The 19,169-nt window shown below is 36.7% G+C and overlaps 2 protein-coding genes across 3 annotated transcripts in view; one reads left to right on the forward strand and one right to left on the reverse strand.

Annotated features, from left to right (window-relative positions):
* The window catches only part of pard6a (par-6 family cell polarity regulator alpha), a 31,648-nt gene extending 27,171 nt beyond the window's left edge, over positions 1–4,477 (forward strand). Inside the window, exon 3 of the mRNA XM_081372017.1 lies at positions 677–4,477. Within this exon, the coding sequence (XP_081228143.1) occupies positions 677–1,548 (872 nt within the window). The 3' untranslated portion in view covers positions 1,549–4,477. The remainder of the gene's footprint in view (positions 1–676) is intronic.
* A 4,287-nt stretch (positions 4,478–8,764) lies between these two features.
* The window catches only part of ranbp10 (RAN binding protein 10), a 33,217-nt gene continuing 22,812 nt past the window's right edge, over positions 8,765–19,169 (reverse strand). The window contains exons 8-15 of one of the 2 annotated variants that reach the window (XM_081373164.1): positions 18,995–19,103; positions 16,665–16,813; positions 15,015–15,207; positions 14,731–14,867; positions 13,495–13,640; positions 13,073–13,184; positions 12,728–12,869; positions 8,765–11,424 (exon numbers count right to left, since the gene is read on the reverse strand). In XM_081373164.1, the coding sequence (XP_081229290.1) occupies positions 12,739–12,869; positions 13,073–13,184; positions 13,495–13,640; positions 14,731–14,867; positions 15,015–15,207; positions 16,665–16,813; positions 18,995–19,103 (977 nt within the window). In that variant the 3' untranslated portion in view covers positions 8,765–11,424; positions 12,728–12,738. Of the gene's footprint in view, positions 11,425–12,713; positions 12,870–13,072; positions 13,185–13,494; positions 13,641–14,730; positions 14,868–15,014; positions 15,208–16,664; positions 16,814–18,994; positions 19,104–19,169 lie in introns of both variants that reach the window. The other variant, XM_081373165.1, reaches the window with a different exon arrangement.

A 19,169-nucleotide genomic window follows, 5' to 3' on the forward strand; every position in this document is an offset into this window, starting at 1 on the left:
TGTCATATTGAATTCTTTTAGAGACCATTGAAAAAATAAATCTAAAATTGATTTATGGGGATCAGTTTTATAATTGAGGTCACAGTGATGTGATACTGGTAGGACAGATGGTGAATAACATAGCGAGGTGCTTTGTATCTCCTTGAGTTCATTTTTAGTAACAGGGAACATTATTTTATGCCAGTGATAAACCTGCACTGCAGTTTGTACTGTAGATCTTTCTAAATTTAGTGGAAAAATTTAGTTTTTTTTATGGAGTTTTGAGGAGAGTCTCTTTATTTTTAGGCCAGTCGACAGGAAGGATTTGAAAGGGAGATGAAAGCAGCACGTCTCAGTTTATCTATAGTTTCAGTCTTTAGCACACCTTAAATAAATGTTGTCTGGGAAGCAAAATGAGGTTCCCTTTCTATATTCAGTTTTTTGCTGCCTTTCAAAAGTTTGGGGTCAGTAAGTTTTTCATTTTTATTTGGAAAGAAATTAATATATTTTTTTCAGCAAAAGTGTCAGTAAAGACATTTTTAATTTTACAAAAGATTTAAATTTCAAATAAATGTTGTTCTTTTGAACTTTCTATTCTTCAAAGTATCCTGAAAGTGCATCACGGTTTTCACAAAAATGTTAAGCATGTATCAGCATATCATATATATAACTAGTTTCTCTCTCTCTTTCTCCTCAGATGTAGACGACTCCGTGCCGTTCCCCACAGGCTCTCTCCAGAGAAGGAAAAAGGGCCTAGCTGGTCTGCGTCAAGCGCAACAGTCCAAGTCCAAACCGGCTCTGCTCATCAGCAATCCCCAGGATTTCCGGCAGATCTCTTCTATCATAGACGTGGACATCTTACCCGACACGCATCTCCGTGTCCGTCTGCACAAGCACGGCACCCACAAACCCCTCGGCTTTTACATCCGCGATGGCGTCAGTGTCCGCGTCACTCCTCAAGGAGTGGAGAAAGTTCCCGGCGTCTTCATCTCCCGCCTCGTGAAAGGCGGTTTGGCAGAGAGCACGGGGTTGCTGGGAGTCAACGACGAGATTCTCGAGGTGAATGGTATCGACGTGGCCGGGAAATCACTGGACCAGGTCACCGACATGATGGTGGCTAACAGCCACAACCTCATCGTGACGGTAAAACCCGCCAATCAGCGCAACAGCACGATGCACCGCGCGAGTAAAACATCTGCCGGCAATAGTTCCGCTGGCTCGGGAGGCTCCGCCCTCTCGCATGACTCCGCCCCCAGCCCCGCCTCACAGAATGCCAGCCAATACAGCAACAGCAACAGTGTGGCGGAGGGCGACAGTGACGATGATACGGACCTCATCATCGAGAACGACAACCTGTACGTGCCGCACCGTATGACTAATGGCAACGGCAGCCATGGTAACGCCCTGTCGTCGGGTGCATTTGCACACAGGCCCCTCCCACAAAGTGTTTCCTTGCCCAGTAGCAGCTCTTTAAGCTCTCTGACCACACCTACACAAAACGGCAGTCCCACCAAGACGAGCAGTAGCCAAGAAAGCATGAGAGAGGACGGAAACTTCATTACGTTGTGAGCTACAGTAGGATTCACACCACTGGAAGAGCCTTTATGCACATTTATGATAAAATGAAGGAACTATTACGTGATCAGCTATTATTTTTCGTTCGTTACTATCACAAACAACAACCCATTCACAATCTTCCCCGTGAATGAGGTCCGTCGCCCAGATCACACAGGTTGCACTGTATGGAAGTGCCTTATGGCTCTCCATTCCTCTCGCCTTAGTTATTTTTTCTTCTTTTGGGAAAAATCAACCATATTCATCTCTATTGACTCCAAGGAAGTGTGCTAGTTGCTACTGGGATGCCTGACGTTAACACTCAGAGGACGTGAGAGACCAACAAATCGCCTCGGTGGAAATGAAGTGTCTTGTTGTGGATTCATCTCACTTTTTATGATGCCTCTTGCATTGATGATGATGATGATGATGAGGAGGAGGAGAAAAATATGAGTGTTAAAACCGATCTGATCAGTGTTTATGCTTGTTTGCTCATCTCATCTCATCTCATCTCATTCTGATGCTGATCGTAGTTTGTCGCTCAAAATGTCCATCAAAATGTGCTCTACATGATGATTTTGAAGTGGCGTTATTTGCATTCTTCTCACTACTAATTCATGTGTTTATCAATCACATTTTTAAAAGCGAAAATCTCAAAAACGTGCAGAGACTGGAAGTGTAGCATTTAAGATCAATCCCGTTATGAGAACATTTAAACATGTTTTTACTTGTTCTTTAACACTCTTGTTTGTTCAAAAGCCATTTTAACACTCCCAAGTTGGCTTAATTGTCACATTCATTATCTCTGATGTAAAAAAAAAGAGCAATGTTTAAATATAGAGGTTTTTTTCATGCATGGAAATGGAAACTTTTTGGGGGGTTTCTCTTCTATCCTGTAACATTAAAGGGATAGTTCTCCCGAAAATGAAAATTTTGTCATTGCTAACCCTCAAGTTGTTCCAAACCTGTATGAATTTCTTTATTCCGCTGAACACAAAAGAAGATATTTTAAAGAATGTTGGTAACAGCACCCATTGACTTCCATAGTAGGAAAAAAAATACTGTCAACTGTTTGATTAACAAAGAATAAAGAAACTCATACAGGTTTGGAACAACACGAGGGTGAGTAAATGATGACCGAACTTTTATTTTTGGGTGAACTGTCCCTTTAAAGGAATAATTCACCCAAAAATGTAATTCTTGGAAATTACTCTCCATCATGTCGTCCCAAACTCATATGACTTCTTTCTTCTGTGGAACAGTTCCAATGTATGGAGAAAAAACACAGAGACATTTCTCAAAATATCTTCTCTTAGGTTTCACATAATAAAGTCCAGCCACACAGGTTTGGATTGGCACGAGGGCGAGTGACTGAATTTCTATTTTTGGGTGAGCTGTCCCTTTAAGGTTTACAAAATGGTTTGAATTTTGCTTTTTATTGTTGAAAGAGGCAATCTTGGACAGTTTCTTTCTTTTTGAAGGACATCAACCCATTTTTCTTGCTTTGTTTTTAGTTCCCCCCCCCCCCCCCCCTCCAGAAAAATAGGAATCCATATACTTAACTGGCACCGGTGCGGCGTAACTTCAGAAAGACTTGACCTCTCATTGACTCGCTCTGTTTTTCTGTAAAGAGAAAGAAGGAAATTCCTTTCATGTTTGGAAAAGCCAGAATTCTGCACATTGGGACCTTTTCCTCACAGTCCACTCCTGATGGCCAAAGCTGTGAGGCTTTTTTAGCCATGGTGAGTGTGTGTATGTGTGTGTTCAGTCATATTTTTAAAGTATAATCTTACAGAAACGGCACTGAGGTGGACACTATCAGACTCCGAGCCAAATATTGGTTTCTCTAATGTCCAACAGACCCGAGCGCTGTCTTCAGGCAACGAGTTCCCAGGTGAACGCTTGTTTAGACCGTGGAGAAACCTGCCTCGGGACGTCCAGCGCTTCAAAGGCTGTCTGTCAAACCAAGAAGCATTGATGGAGGAAGGACAGTGAAATGCATAAAATATCTCAGCGTTTGGAGGAACTTCATTCCAGATGAGCTAATTCTCCTTTATCATGATTATATTTGGGGATGAATGAAAATGTTACTAATATGTATTCCAGAAGGACATCTCGAGTTTTAAATTCTCAGGTGTCAGTGAAAACGATTAGGAAGCCGGTCTTACCGTGTCAAAACCGATGGGCGTGATTCATGAAGGTGCAGCCTCATCTGTTGAGCGTTTTCTGGTTTAACTCGATCGGAAAAACAAATGACGTGTTATTTCGCTGCAAAACTGACATTTTATCAAGGTAGCCTTGAGTCTGAAAGAGAATGTAGTTTATTTGAGCAGGTCTAGACGTAACATCTGCACAACTGACACTAGTGACTCATTGCCTCGGGTTTTCACTACAGCGTTGTTACTGAAACCGGGGGGTGATTTGAAACGTATAGCAAGAGACAGCTGGAGAAGCCTAACTTGTCACTTTGTTTTGTTATCTGTATTTAATTTAATATGTTTTATTGGCATTCTCTGGATGGAGAGAGTAAACAGAAAGTGAAAAAGTGCTCTGGGTTTTTAAAAAGACAGTGATGGGATATAAACAGCACACAATCGGAGCACCAATAATACCACATGAGCATTATTTTTTTGTGTATGTCCAAATATGTGTATAAATAGAAATATGTAATGACGGACACTTTTGTACACTAGGAGCCCTTTTTTATAAAGAAGAGCATTTTATATATGTGTAAATTATGGAAAGTATTTTTCTTATTCTTGTACTTTTGTATGTATATTAGAGTTCTGGAAAGGAGGTTTCTATTTCTTTTGAGAATCACAAAATTCAAATCTTTAGACGCTTGTGTTTTTATTATAATCAGATGGGTCAAGGTGTACAATACTGTGAATGTTATAAGCTGATTATAAAATGTTCTATCAAGATAATAAAAGTATTTAACATTTATTTCGATTACCTGTTTTCTTGTTTAAACAAATTGTTTACATTTTTACTTATGTGATGAAATTTTGCAATATGATTAGTACAATTTATATCATGCTTTAACACTTTAACCCTCTGGGGTCCTTCGGGTCCAAATGGACCCGAAGCGTTTAAAAAAAAAAATGTTAAAAATCATAGCTTCATCGGAATGGTCCGAGATTTGGTGACTTTGTTGGTACTTGGTATATGAACACCCAAAAAAATTGGGGACAGAATTTGAATAGTCTAAGTGGTTGTAAAAAAAATAGTCACACTCAGGACCTTCGGGTCCAAATGGACCCGCCATAGGAAATGAATGGGAAATTGGCAAAAATGTGAAAATGCAGAGTTTTTTTGTGCGTACAATCTACAAATCAGCCACGATCCAGAAAAAAAGCACACAACAGTGAAGGGGTTAATCTATAAAACATGAAGAGTGCAAAACAGACACATCCACACACACACACACACACACACACACACACACACACACACACACACACACACACACACACACACACACACATAAACACACTTTTATACACATACACACTAATAAATTCAGATTACAAAAATCTGTTTTGAATTTTTAAAAATCACAGCTTCATCGGAATGTTCCGAAACTTGGTGACTTTTATGGTATTAGGTATGTGAACACACAAAAAATATTTGGGTCATGATCCAAGCATGTCACACTTCTGCTCTTTGGTAAAAAATGACCCCCATAGGAAATGAATGGGAAATTGTCAAAAATATGAAAACACAGAATTTTTTTGTGCATACAAGCTACAAATCAGCCAGGATGCAGAAAAAAAGGACTCAACAGTGAAGGGGTGAATCTCTAAAACATCAAGAGTGCAAAAAAAAACCACACACACACACACACATTTTTTTTAATAAAAATAAAATAAAAAATATGTATATAAAAAATGTCTATTATATTCAATGGGAAAAAATGGGTCATAATTATTGTATAAATATTAATTAAAATCAAAAAATTATCTCAAAACACCAAAAAAGAAAAGAAAAAATATTATAAAAAACAAGTAAAAAAAAAATATATGATTTTTTTTTTATATATATATTAATCCCGCCCTCCGGGTCCATTTGGACCGAAGGTCCTGAGTGTGACTGTTAAACGAAGGACCCCAGAGGGTTAAGGTGAATTTAAGGTGAAGGTGAACAGTACAACTAACCCTACCTAAACCAAACGTTAACTCTATAGTAAGTACATGTAGTTAATTCATATTACACAGTACTTATTTGAGTAAGTACAATGTAACTACATCACCTTAAAATAAAGTGTAACCCATGCTTAAATCAAGTCACAAAAGACTGATAGATTTACAAGTCTATTTTGTAGATATAGTCATTGTACTAATATATTTAACCAAAAGATTATTGGTGCATAGAACTAAGGGAACTGTGGTTTATGTTCCATTAAACAAATCTGGTTATTTCCATTTTAACTGGAAGTAGTAGCTGTGAATGCACTTCACCCACAGAACAAAGAAATTCAGCATTATTGCATTACATATAAAGGACACATTAGATTTGCGATACCTTACCTCAGATTGCATCACTGTCTGTCAGAAAATCAATGCGATATAAGCGCACTGACTAGAGCAGAAAGAAGGTCCACATGCAGAACTGCAGATATATTTCTTTATAACTAAAACTTGCTGCTCGAATAGCCTATAACCTTTTTAAAGGACATCAGCAATCCATCAAAAACCCATAATTAGATACAAATGTTTAGGGCCACTGACAATTGTGGGGACAAAATTGGAAATTTGGTTTGTTAAGGCTGTAAAGTTCATGATTTTTCTCCTGAATATGTAAATGGTTAATTTACAGGTTTACTGAGGCCCTCTAGTGGACTCCGCCTGGTTGAGCACAAGTGTGAAATAAAGGGAATTTGCGCCCTCTGCTGTCTAACGCTGGTAATGACCATTCAAATATGTTCCTATAGTTACCAATCGGCTCTCAAATCTCACCTGTACAATTTACACTGCATAATGAGAAGGAAGTCGCGTAAAAACAGTAAACCGTTCAAAAATACAGCGACGACGGATTTTTTTTTTTTTTTTTTATATTGGCAGTTATCATTGATGATCCGGGTAACCGATCCTTTCACGTCTGAAACAATCAAGATCTTTTTAAGTCTTTTTAATTCAGTTAAAACTCGTTATGCTCATAAGGCTTAAGCCCATGATTCTGAAATATTTTAGGCAATCTGACCTACATGGTCATGACAATACAATAACACAATGATAGTAAACATAATTTCACGACAGTATTGCCTGTTAAAAGCGAGCTGCAACCTTCCAGTCTCTTGTCTTGTGAAGCCAACACGGAAGTCAATTAACGTTAAATAGTTAATTATTTAGGCTTCAAAAATGCTCTTCAGACACCTACGTGTGACGTCACATCCATATGTATATATATATATTTGACAGTCTATGGTTAAAAGCCTCAAAGAGCAACTTTCCGACGACGTGTTTATTTGGAAAGTGACGGCCAGTCAGTCTTTAATAATAATAATAATAATAATAATAATAATAATAGGCCTAACGTACACTGTCCCAGTTATTTTTTAATATTTGTGAAATAAGTCTCATAAACTAATACTAATAATACACTTTAAAATATAATTTATTTATGTGATGAAAAGCTGGATTTTCAGCATCATTAAACCAGTGTTCAGTATCATCTGATCCTTCAGAAATCATATGCTGATTAGATACTCAATTATTATCAATGTTCGAAACAGTTGTGCTGTTTCATATTTTTTTGGAACCTGTGATACTTTTTTCAGGATTCATCGATGAATAAAATCTTTTAAAAATATATTTTTTAAATTTCTAATAATATAAATCACTTTTATACCAATTGAACACATCCTTGCTGATGTAAGTATTAGTATTAATAAAAAATTAAGCAGCACAACTCTTTCCAACACTGATAATAAATCAGCATATTAGAATGATTTGTGAAGGATCATGTGACACTGAAGATTGGAGTAATGATGCTGAAAATTCAGCTTTGCATCACAGAAATAAATTATATTTTAATGCATATTAAAATATTAAACCATTATTTTAAATTGTAATAATATTTCACTATATTACAGTTTTTTTCTGTATTTTAAACATTTGACCGGTACTATATATATATATATATAATATAATCCAAAATACAAAAATGAAGGAGGGTGTTTCTGCAGTACTTTACCTGATTTACTTGTGTTGCAGTGGGGTGATGGCGGGTCTGTGGTGGTCAACGGTGAGCATTATGAGGAGGAACTCAGTAGATGTGATGAACTCTATACATTAAAGGAGCTTACAGATGTTACTGCTCTCCATACTTCCATGCTTGCTTATGGCTTTAAGAAGATGGAAAGGTATGCTCTTGCTATAATTATAATTATTTATAAACACCAACACAGACAACAATCTCACAGTACTCCTATGGAGGATGTATACAGCCTTGAAAATGATTAAGCTGTAATCATATGGCCCAAAGTGATGTCTGGCCTAGGAAAATTGACATCTTCACCCTTTATTAAAATATTATTAAAAATGTGATTTAATATTTTGTAAGCATATTGTGAATATATATAGAATATACATATATATTCCTCATATTTTGATGGTTTAATCGAACTTTTAAGGTCATTAAAAACAAATATCCCCTCTCCGGACATTACTTTTGGCCACTACTGTTTATATATTTCCACAGATCTAAATATATTCATGTTAGCCATGTGAAACTGTTTTTAATGTATAATTATGTATTATCCCAAAATGTCCATTGGTAACGTCCATGTGTTTCAGCATCCGAACTTCTCAATCAAATCAGCCCATCTTAAAAGGATGTCAAGAGAGAATCTAAAGGTACAGGGACATCCAGGTCTAGAACTCAAAGACAGAAGCCTCTGAGAAAGACTGGTGACCAGTGTCTGATGGACCGTCAACATTCGCCCTCATCAAGCCACTTTTGTACGTTTATTCTAATGTATATTTGTATTAGATTCAATGTGTTTCTATTATTTCCAAATGCATCCATTAATACTGACTGTGTCAGTCACTCCAATCAACATGACTTTCTTACATGCATATCATGTTGCATTACTATTTGCATTTAGCACACACATAAAATGCCAATGAATTCTTATATTCTTCTTCTATTACACAAAAGCAGTATATATACAAATATATATATATGCAAAGAAACAATAATAAAATAATACAAAAAACAGACACCATTTGCTCATGGATGTGTATTTTAATAAAAATAATTCTGTCAAAATTAAATGAGTACAATATTTCTTTATCATGTTTCCAGTACATATGTATGTCTTTTTTTTTTTTCATTTTTTAATTGTTTTTCTTTTTTATGTTGTTTTAAAGGTTTTTAAAGGTTCATGCTAAGTAGAGGGTAACTCATTTCACAATTGCTAAAAGAAAACTCAAATAAAATTAAAATCGTAATAGAAGTAAACTGTGCACAGCTTGCTGTACTCCATTCCATTCGTCTTGCTCCATTGTCTTTTGAAACTGGAACATGACACGTTTTGGCTACTTTCTTCCCTTCGATGTATGTACGTCCGTCCCTATTTAAAGCCAATATGACGTTCTATGATGAATTCTTTTAAAACAACAATATTCATTATAGGTGGTTAGATGATGAGTTCCAAAACATATTTGGCATTAAAAAGCCGCCCCATGACAAAAGATCTACAACGGACAGGTCAGTAGAAGTACGAGTGCCATTTTGTAACTCAAACAGAAGTAAATAGTTACACAAGATGTCCCCATGCAACAAAATACCACCATTTAACAATCAAATTGACCCATTTAGTGGAGTAAAATGGTAAAATAAGTTCATCATTAGGGATCAGGATGTGTAAAATGTCTACCCCACTGAATCCGATTAACACAAACACGGCTAAAAACACAAGGTGGGGCTCCAATCAGTTGAATCTGCTATTGCCTATATCCATTATGTAACTTCAGAGTTGGGAAGGCCAAGTTTATTTTAGATATTGAGGAGCATGTGCAACTTTCCAGTGACCCTGCGACCAAAATGGTTACTGCACTACACATACCTTCTGTTAAAATGCCTGACACGATACAACAAGCTAGACAGCACTGTCCTAAGAGTAAGTGAGGTATAACTGAAAAGAACTAAAGCAGGTGTAGATACGGGAATGTAACAATCTCATGATGGCCAGCAGCAAAAAACGTGGGAACTAAAATCGGCTAAGCTACATTCAACACCACAGCGGCGCGCGTGCTGGCTGAGTGAAATGCTGGATTGACACGGGGTCGATTGACAGTTTTTCCTTCATGGATGATCAGATTAAAAGAAAGAATGGAAGAAAAGAAAAAAAAAACAGGCTGCCTACAAGTGCCTGAGCCAGTTAACATCACACTTACAAAGGCCAAGAAAAAAGATTGTTGAAGAACATCTCGGAGGGGGGAGGGGGGAGGGGGGGGGGAACAAAACAATTGCACTGATATGAGGTCGAGGTGAAGTTCTGGAGCAACAAACATAATTGCAATTTAAGGAGATGTTCTAGGTGCTAAATAAATACATATTTCGTTTGCAAGTTTTCTGTTCAATTTTAGGAACGCTCAATTGTCTTGCATGCTGCAAGTTCATACTCTGTCCCTCCATTACTGAACAGGAGAGGTAGACGGATACAGTAATGCATCATGTGCATTAATCGAAGTACAGTGCATCCAATGGTAACAAAACTTGAACAACGGTACTCAACAGCCAATGAAACAACCAATAACAAAAGTTGAAACGGTGTCAGTCTGTATAGTCATTAATCTAACAGGAGAACTATCAACACAGTGACACTATTCACATGGATATAAAACGTACAGACTTAGTATACGAAGTTAGTCCGTGAGCTTCAGTGGAGCTTCTCAGTAATCAAACTAACCTTAAATTTCTTTTGTCAAAAACTGCCTTTTTATTTGGTACAGCCACAAAAATTAGAAAACCACAAGTTAACTTCAACATACCTAACTTAAAAAAGTGAAGGTTGACATTTGCATGATACCCACGGCTATAAAGATGGTAAAATCTCGGTAAAATAGATCCATTTAGGGCAAAGGTCTATGATTGAAAATATAATTCATCTACATTGGACCCAAAGGCAAGTCTGCGTCGTCACTGTGTGATTGCGTCTAATGAAAGTGGTGCTGGTGCCTGAGATGCTAAAGTAGCTTAAAAGGTGAGACACTATATGAGCCATGCATTGTCTCACCCTCGTTCGCACACTCACTCCAATGGAAACATCGGAAGGTCGCCAAACTTCTGTATGCACAACATCAATGTTCATCTAATTCCTAAAGGGGCAGCTTAGGTTGACCAAATAATAATAAAAATAATCTATAGAATTTGCTTGTACATAGAAAAGGACCTGCTTTAAAATCCACAGTATGGTCTGGTGAAGCGACACCTGTTTCCGCAAATAAAAGAACATTTGTCTAAATACCTGAGCTCTGACTGAGAAGAACCAGAGTGCGTAGCTCAAATTTTCAGTAGGAACTTACCATTATGTATATTGTTGATATGGTACGCTTGAAATACTATGCACTGAATTCACCCATGAAGAAAAAAAAAAAAAAAAAAGTTTGGGAAGTTGATTTGTTTCAAAATGAGCACAACAAACGGACAAAATATAAACTAAAATAAAAATGACTAGATAAACAGAATAATTAATTATCTTTAAATAGTGTCACACAATTTGTATTTGATAATACTAATTTAAAAAGAAGCCTCTCTTCTCATGTTTCTATTCATTCTGCTCGGCTGCTTCCGGCAAACGGCAAGCGACACACCAATTCAAACGCTTGTTCTCGCCATGGCAAACAACTGGAAAGTCCTATTTGTAGCCGTCCTGAACGTTGCCTGAGGGAAATACAAAAGGATTATGTATTTAACATGGACAATAGAAATACTGGAATATTTTAAGAAATAAAAAAAATTAAATAAACCCAGCAGTGAAAAAAAAAAAGCCTAAGTGGCTTTGACTGGATAAATGTAATTATGTATTAAAGTTGAATAGTCTGATTTAATCATTAAAATATACACTATCAAAAAAGAACCAAGCATTTAGAAGCGACTGTCTGATTTACATGTATTTTCTTGGGATCAAGCGTTGTCATACTGGGAATGTAAAATTTGTTGATGAAATTGAATATATATTAGGGCTGTCGACGTTAAAGCTTTAACGCTTGCGATTAATTCAAAATCCTAATGCGTTAAAACACTGGAATTTACGTCACGAAGTTAGATGTTCTTAGAAGTCGGGAGTTTATCTACAATGGTGCAAGCACTAAACTCCAGGAAAGTTTTCAGTCCAATGATGCGCAAACTTCAGTACATTCACGTTGATTCCAACGTTATCTGTTACGTGTATGTTGCAGTGTAAATTTGAATGGATCCTTGTACTGTAGTAGGTATATACAGTCGGGTCAAGACGGTTGGTTTAAGGGTGTCAATGTGGTCCTGTTTGGTATTGCAACTGGACTTTTGGAGTCTCCAAGTGTCCTTTTTAGGGAAAGACACCTAAATTTATCTTTAAAAGCAGCTTGCAGAAAATACACTTTTGTGTAATTCACCCTTCAATCTGAAAGTTTACATTGCTGGATATAGCAATTGATTACAAAATGGCCGCATTAAACAAGATAAATGGTGTTATCCTCTCCACCAGTAAGCTGGTGTGTGGTGGGCGTTCTGGCGCAATATGGCTGCCGTCCCATCATCCAGGTGGATGCTGCACATTGGTGGTGGTTGAGGAGATTCCCCCTTCTATGTAAAGCGATTTGAGTGCAAAGAAAAGCGCTTTATAAAAATGTAATGAATTATTATTATTAAGCTTAAGGGTAGGGTGCGAATAATCCCCAAAAAGGGTGCGATTGACAGTATATCGTATATATAACAATCATTTTTTCAACAGTTTTCTCTGTGACTAGACAAATACACTAAGAATGATTTATGTTCTTGTGTTATAAGGAATGAAAACTGGAATTATTATACTGAATTAAAATAAAAACAAAACTAAAACTAATCATTTTTCAAAGATGCAAATGACATACAAACTGGATTTTAAAACAAACTAAAACTACACTTAAATTTAAAATCAAAATACCGTGTAAAAAAAAAAAAAACAGTAACATTTTCCAGACTATAATTACCTTGGTGCTCTCACCTGGACTAGTGCTAGTGCAAAAAGTTGTCGACTCTGGCGAAGGAGCAGGAACCAGAGCGAACCCTGGCCATCAGCTGCACGCACTCGGTGGCCTGACCCAGAGCCAGCATGAGAGGAGGCTGTTTGGGCAGATTCTGAGACTCTGAATGACGGAAAAGATTACAGATATGAGACCATTACAACTATTAAATACGTAGGAATGATCATAACAACTTGGCGGGGTCATTAAAAGCTCATTTACCTGCCTCATGTTACTGTGACCACATTTAAATAACGAGGCCTACATAAGTGCTCGTGTTCACATAGTGTATTCATGCGTGATCTCAGCCAGCCAAGCAGCCTTACCCAGAATAGCGCTGTTGAGAGTGGAGCAGATCGCTTCTCTTTGCATGGGGTCCAACTGCTGGCCCACGGGGCAGTTCCAGGGGTCCGAGTACGCCAGCAGACTGAATGCATCCTGAGCACACAAACATACACGCTGGCGAGTGGGCACAAAGAATGTAAGAGTACTGCTACCCACAAGGCAAATCAACTTTCCACTTCAAATGTGCAACAAACAAGAGGCAGAGGAGTTGAACAGATTACTTTGCATGCATGCAATATGACTGCAAGTCTAAATAGACCACTTCACCAATATTTAATATAAAACACAACAGTCAAACTGACTTTTATAAACTGCACAATAACACCTTTTTTCCAATGTTGCCTGTGCAAACATCCACCTATTCGTCACATTCGCAAACCTTTCCTCCTCTTTCCCTCCATACCTGCAGCATCTTTTTGTGAGTGGCGTTCTTGCCGTACTGTCGGCAGAGCTGCTCGCTGAGGGCCTGAAGCTCTCTGCCGAACTGGATCATTCTCTCCGTGGCCGCCTGGTTTCCTCCACACAGCTGTCTGGAGCTGCAGCTGTCATCTAGAGGAGCAAATAAATGGAAATGACACCCCAGAAAGCAGACATGTTTGCGACTATAATTACACAGCGCACATAGATATTGTGATTGAAAAAATTGCTTCAATATAGTACTGCTGTGAAATCTAGCCCAGTATTGTTATATTAATTTGAGGCTATGTGTAATTAGCCAGTGAAACTATTGGGAATGTAAATATTTTGAAATATAATATAATTGTATTATAATTATTACAATTTAATATAACTGTTCAAATAATTGTTTTCTATTTGAATATATTTTAAAATGCAATTTAATCCTGTGATGGCAAAGCTGAATTTTCATTATATTATAATTATATTGCATTATATATTGAATATTATATTGTATTATATTATATTTCAATATAATATATACACTTATTGTAATAATCACAATTTAAAACAACTGTTTTCTATTTGAATATCTTTTAAAATGCAATTTAATCCTGTAATGGGAAAGCTAAATTTTCATTATATTATAATTATATTGCATTATATATTGAATATTATATTGTATTATATTATATTATATTATATTTCAATATAATATATACACTTAAAATATATTCAAATAGAAAGTTGTTTTAAATTGTGATTATTACAATAAAATGCAATTTAATCCTGTGATGGCAAAGCTAAATTTTCATTATATTATAATTATATTTCAATTATTATAATATAATATAATATAATTAATATAATATAAAAATGTCCTCTATATAATAGTGACTAATTTGTTTTTTAATCTATCTGAACCCTTTTCTCAAAGCAAAGATCAATGTCTGAAAGCATCCCAAGAAATTACATTTTTATTTATTTTTTAAAGGAAGAAAACTGTGCACTGGGTGCTAATAAAAGCTACACACTCTATCGAAGCTTCACAACCACAAACCATCACACTCTCTCTTTGTAACCTTGGAGAAAAGCATTTAATGGGCTGAGTTATAGAGGAGCTCAAATTAGCATCTCTCAAGGGGGAGAAGGACAGAGCAGAGCAAGAACTAGTCACATTTTTAAAAAGGCGTTCTCACATCCTGTTGAATGTGATGTTGAAAATCCTACACATGTGTTGTACCTGCTACTCCATTGCCAACACTGCTGTCATCCGCCTGTAGGATTTCCTGGTGTTTGTACGTGCCATTCATAATGCGAGTTGAGCTTTCTGTCACACCATTGCTGTAATGTTCTGCCTCAATCTCCATCTCACTATCACTGTCAACACACAAAGATACACAGTCACCAGCAGAGTCTCTCGAGAATGTAAGTACACAACACATTTATATGCTTGGCCTTGCTTGCATACAACCACACATCAAACTCAAACCCACAATCACTGACCCAAACAACACCACCACACACCTAGTCTCCTGGTTGCTGGTGGCACTGTGTGGCTGGGACTTGGTGGAGTCTGTAGAGTTGGACTCGGAGTAATTGACGGAGGAGGGAGAGGAGGAGGGAGAGGAGGAGGCGGAGCTTACGCCTGTGTATTTGTTGTGGCTCTTATTTTTGTTAGGAGGGGTGACCCCGTTACTGCATGTGGGACTGTCTGCTCCTGAGTCATAAGGAGGGAAAAAACAACGAGAACTATCTTAAACAACATGAATAAAAGTGAATTGTAAGTTACATAATCCACCCAACTGCAGTGCAGGTGAAACAAGTGATTCAATAAACCATATGTTCCATATCTTCTATGAATGTGTTCTCCTTGAAGATGTTACTCATGATCAGACCCACACAGAATCTACGCCCACAGAATTCTGAATTTGAACATCTGTTCTTTATAAAGTTCTACACATCCCTCAACTCTTGTATTTTGGTTTAACAAATATTTGGGCTAATTGTGATTAAAGGTGCATTGCGCAAGTCTCTGAGTTTTTGCAGAACTATGCCCCCTTCTGGCGACACGCGAAACTGCAACCAGAGTTGTGCACGCGGTTACGTGGAGTTTGCGTTGGGGTTTGGGATGAACTAGAAGCCGGTCTCTTTTTAATCCATCTTCTACTTTTGCCAAAGTCGCTTGAGTTGTCTTCGCTGATGCGGATAATGGCGGCGAATACACAAACCTGCCAGACATAGCCAGGTGAGCGTGAACGCGCATGACGTCACGCCCAGTCGATTCCGTCCTGAATCCCTCTTATTTATTTTACTGTACAGGATTATAGAGGCAATCGCAGAGATCATAGAAGGGCTCATTCAGCCCATCAGGCAATTGTTTAAGCATGTATGGGTTAGAAAAACGGGTATTTTTAACATGAAAAGTTGCTTAATGCACCTTTAATGCTTTCAGCTACTAAATAGATAAGTTACTTTGTAGTTCATTCTAACATATTTTAATACATGAAAACCATACTGCAGAAAAATGTACATTTGCAACCCATATTCAGGACAAAACATTTCAAAAAGTGTGGGCATGCTGAAAACAATTTAAAGAGATAGTTCACCCAAAGATGAACATTTTGGTTAACCATATTTTTCAATGAAAATTAGTATGGAAAAAAAATGGGGCCCATCAATAGTTTGGTTACCAACATTCTTCAAAATATCTTCTTTTGTGTTCAGCAGAAGAAAGAAATTCATAGAGGTTTGAAACAACTTGAGGGTGAGTAAATGATAGAATTTAGATTGTTGGGTGAACTATCCCTTTAACAGAAACTTTGTAGATACAGTCATGGGCAAATGGGTGAACCACAAAAATTGTCAATAAATAGTTAGGTCATATTTGACCTCAAAATAAATAAAATAATATTACTAATAATAATATTTTGCAAAAAAACTAAGCCTATTTTTAGGAGCATTACAAACATTTGCATTGTAACATTGTTTTCATATAAATGTAATGCAAAAAAAGGTCTTATTTGCTGAGGCTGTGGATTCCCTAAATGGCTTCGTATTCCCAAGAAATATGATTCCTTATTTTTTCTCTAGATTCTGGGATGAAACATGGACATTGTTCACGGAGTGCTAAAAAATATTTTAAGTAACTGAAAATGTGTGGAGTGCGTTTGTTACCTGTGCTGTGCAAGTGAGCGTTGGTGGCTCCGTGCCGGGGGCTCATGTTGGGGGAGCCGGGATAGCTGTCCTGTGATTTAGGAGAGCGGACACTAAAGCACCGTACCTCACTATCCGTACCATTCACCATCTCTACAAACTGCCGACACCTGAGGGAGGACAGCAAAAATAAAAAATAAAATCACTGTTACACAAGCAAGATCTCACACACAAATACCCTCACTTCAGACTTGCCAATCAATTAAAATGTCTGTCAACCAGGTTTCTCTTATCCATTATGCCTACTGACTGACACTGTCAGCTCAGCAATCCATTAAACTGTCTGCTTGTCGTTCAACTGTAATCCATCACAGAGAAAGAGAGAGGAGTCAGCTCTCACTGCTTCCTTCCCACACATCCTGGCACTATTCCCACGGCAGCATCTGACGTCTGATGACATCCAACAGTGCAATTATGCACCTCCATGTAAGGCTTTATATAAAAAGTTTCATCTTCATGTCAAAACAAAATTCCAGCCAAGCAAGATTAATAGAGATGGTTTCCAAAGAATATTTTAACAGCGTATGCCCCGTAAATGCCTGTAACTTGTTGAGAAAAGGGTTTATTGATATGTAGTGCTTACATTGAGGGTCTGAATGCAGTTTTTCTTATGAACTAAAGAGCAGGGATATCATGTTTTCAATGCATGACTAATGGTTTTTAAAGTCTAAGACCACAAAGTCAATACAGAATTCAAATTAAGCATAAAAATATTCATTTTAATTGGTTCTTTATACTTAAATTTTGAATAAAACAAAGAACAGTTACCAGAAATATTTTTTCCAATAACAGAGATTTTTAAAATACACTATCGTTCAAATGTTGGGGGTTGGTAAGATTTTTTAAATGGTTTTGAAGTCTCTTATGTTCATCAATGTTGCATTTATTTGGTAAAAAATACATTAAAAACTGTAATATTGTGAAATATTATTTCAATTTAAAATAAATATTTTCTATTTGAATAGAAATAGAATTTGTGTTTTTATATTTGTATTTTAAAATGTAATTTATTCATGTGATGTCAAAGCTGAATTTTCAGCAGTCGGTCTTCAGTATCTCATAATCCTTCAGAAATCTGATGCTGATTTGCTGCTCAAAAAACATTTCGTATTATCAACGTTAAAAACCATGCTAAATTATTTTAGGATTTTTTGATCATTAGAAAGCTTTACCGTAACTTTTGTACACTACAGTGCAACAGTCGAGTTCCCAGAAAAACTCGATACATTTTATCCAGAAGAAAATTATTTTTTAACGATAGCTTATCAAGCTTTAAAGACAACCTTAATGATGACCTATGAGGTTGGTAATTGGTAGTTGCTTCTGTTAAAGCCGTCAGCCTGCCTAATTTTAACTAAGTTTTAAAATAATCGTGTTTAGCAGAAATTTCCACCTATCAGAGTGTCGAAACAAGCAAAACGTGCCAGAAGATCTTGTTAGCTCCGCTCACTCCAATGAAGCACCACAAAAGTTTTAGAGCATGGTCTTTCCATGCTCTAAAAATACTTAAATATTTGAATATATATGCATATTTTGCAATAAACTTATAAAATAAATTTTATATATATATATATATATATATATATATATATATATATATATATATATATATATATATATATAAAAATCTGACTGACCTTTGTCAAAGAAGATAAGCAAGCCTTTCCATTTCTTTAACTTCAGCTATCATTTGAAACCACTGATTTTAGTAGGTGGATCTTCAAATTGCATATAATTTAAAAGACATTGTTTCCCTTAAAACCTCTCAGGGACATAAATATTCAGAAGTATGGGCTGCGTAATGCATTATAAAAAAACATCAGTTCAACAGGGTAGCTGACGTATGACTTGTAAGCGTTACTTTAAAAAATACAATTTAAAAGGAAGCTTCTTTTCAACCTTATGCAACAGTATGACTAATCATATCAGAAGCAGCTCAGAGCAAAGCAACCATGAACCCCTTTTCACCCTGAGTGTGTTTTTTCACTATGAACACACATAACAAAAAAGAGCTTCATTCGTCAGAATGACTATAGGGCACTATAAAAACCTTCATTCAGTATAACACTGAGTAAAAGATTGCCCTAATCTCAGGCTATGTGTTTTCTGAGTACGCTTGCATTATGAAATCCAGATCAGAAAGCTGTGGATGTTCATATGCAACTGAGCTCTACTGATCCCCAGAGAAGAAAACACATTTTTCACCTTGCTTCAAGTTAAGCAATTCCTCTCGATTCATTCCACACAAAGTGGCACACACATGGTTCTCCAAGTCTGGTAAACATACTCACTTCAACATGAAGAGTAAATTGGGGTTGTGTTCTAGGAGTCCGGGGTACAACTGCTGTGTTGCGTCAATGGCTTCTCCAACACGTCCTGCCAATACCAGTTTCTGTATTCCTGTATGCAGAAAGAAGCAAATGAGATGAAGAAATGACTGGTGTGTTTTGCTTTTGTTTAAATGGT

The sequence above is a fragment of the Scardinius erythrophthalmus genome (assembly GCF_964197995.2).
Source record: "Scardinius erythrophthalmus genome assembly, chromosome: 8".
NCBI classification, from domain to species: domain Eukaryota; kingdom Metazoa; phylum Chordata; class Actinopteri; order Cypriniformes; family Leuciscidae; genus Scardinius; species Scardinius erythrophthalmus.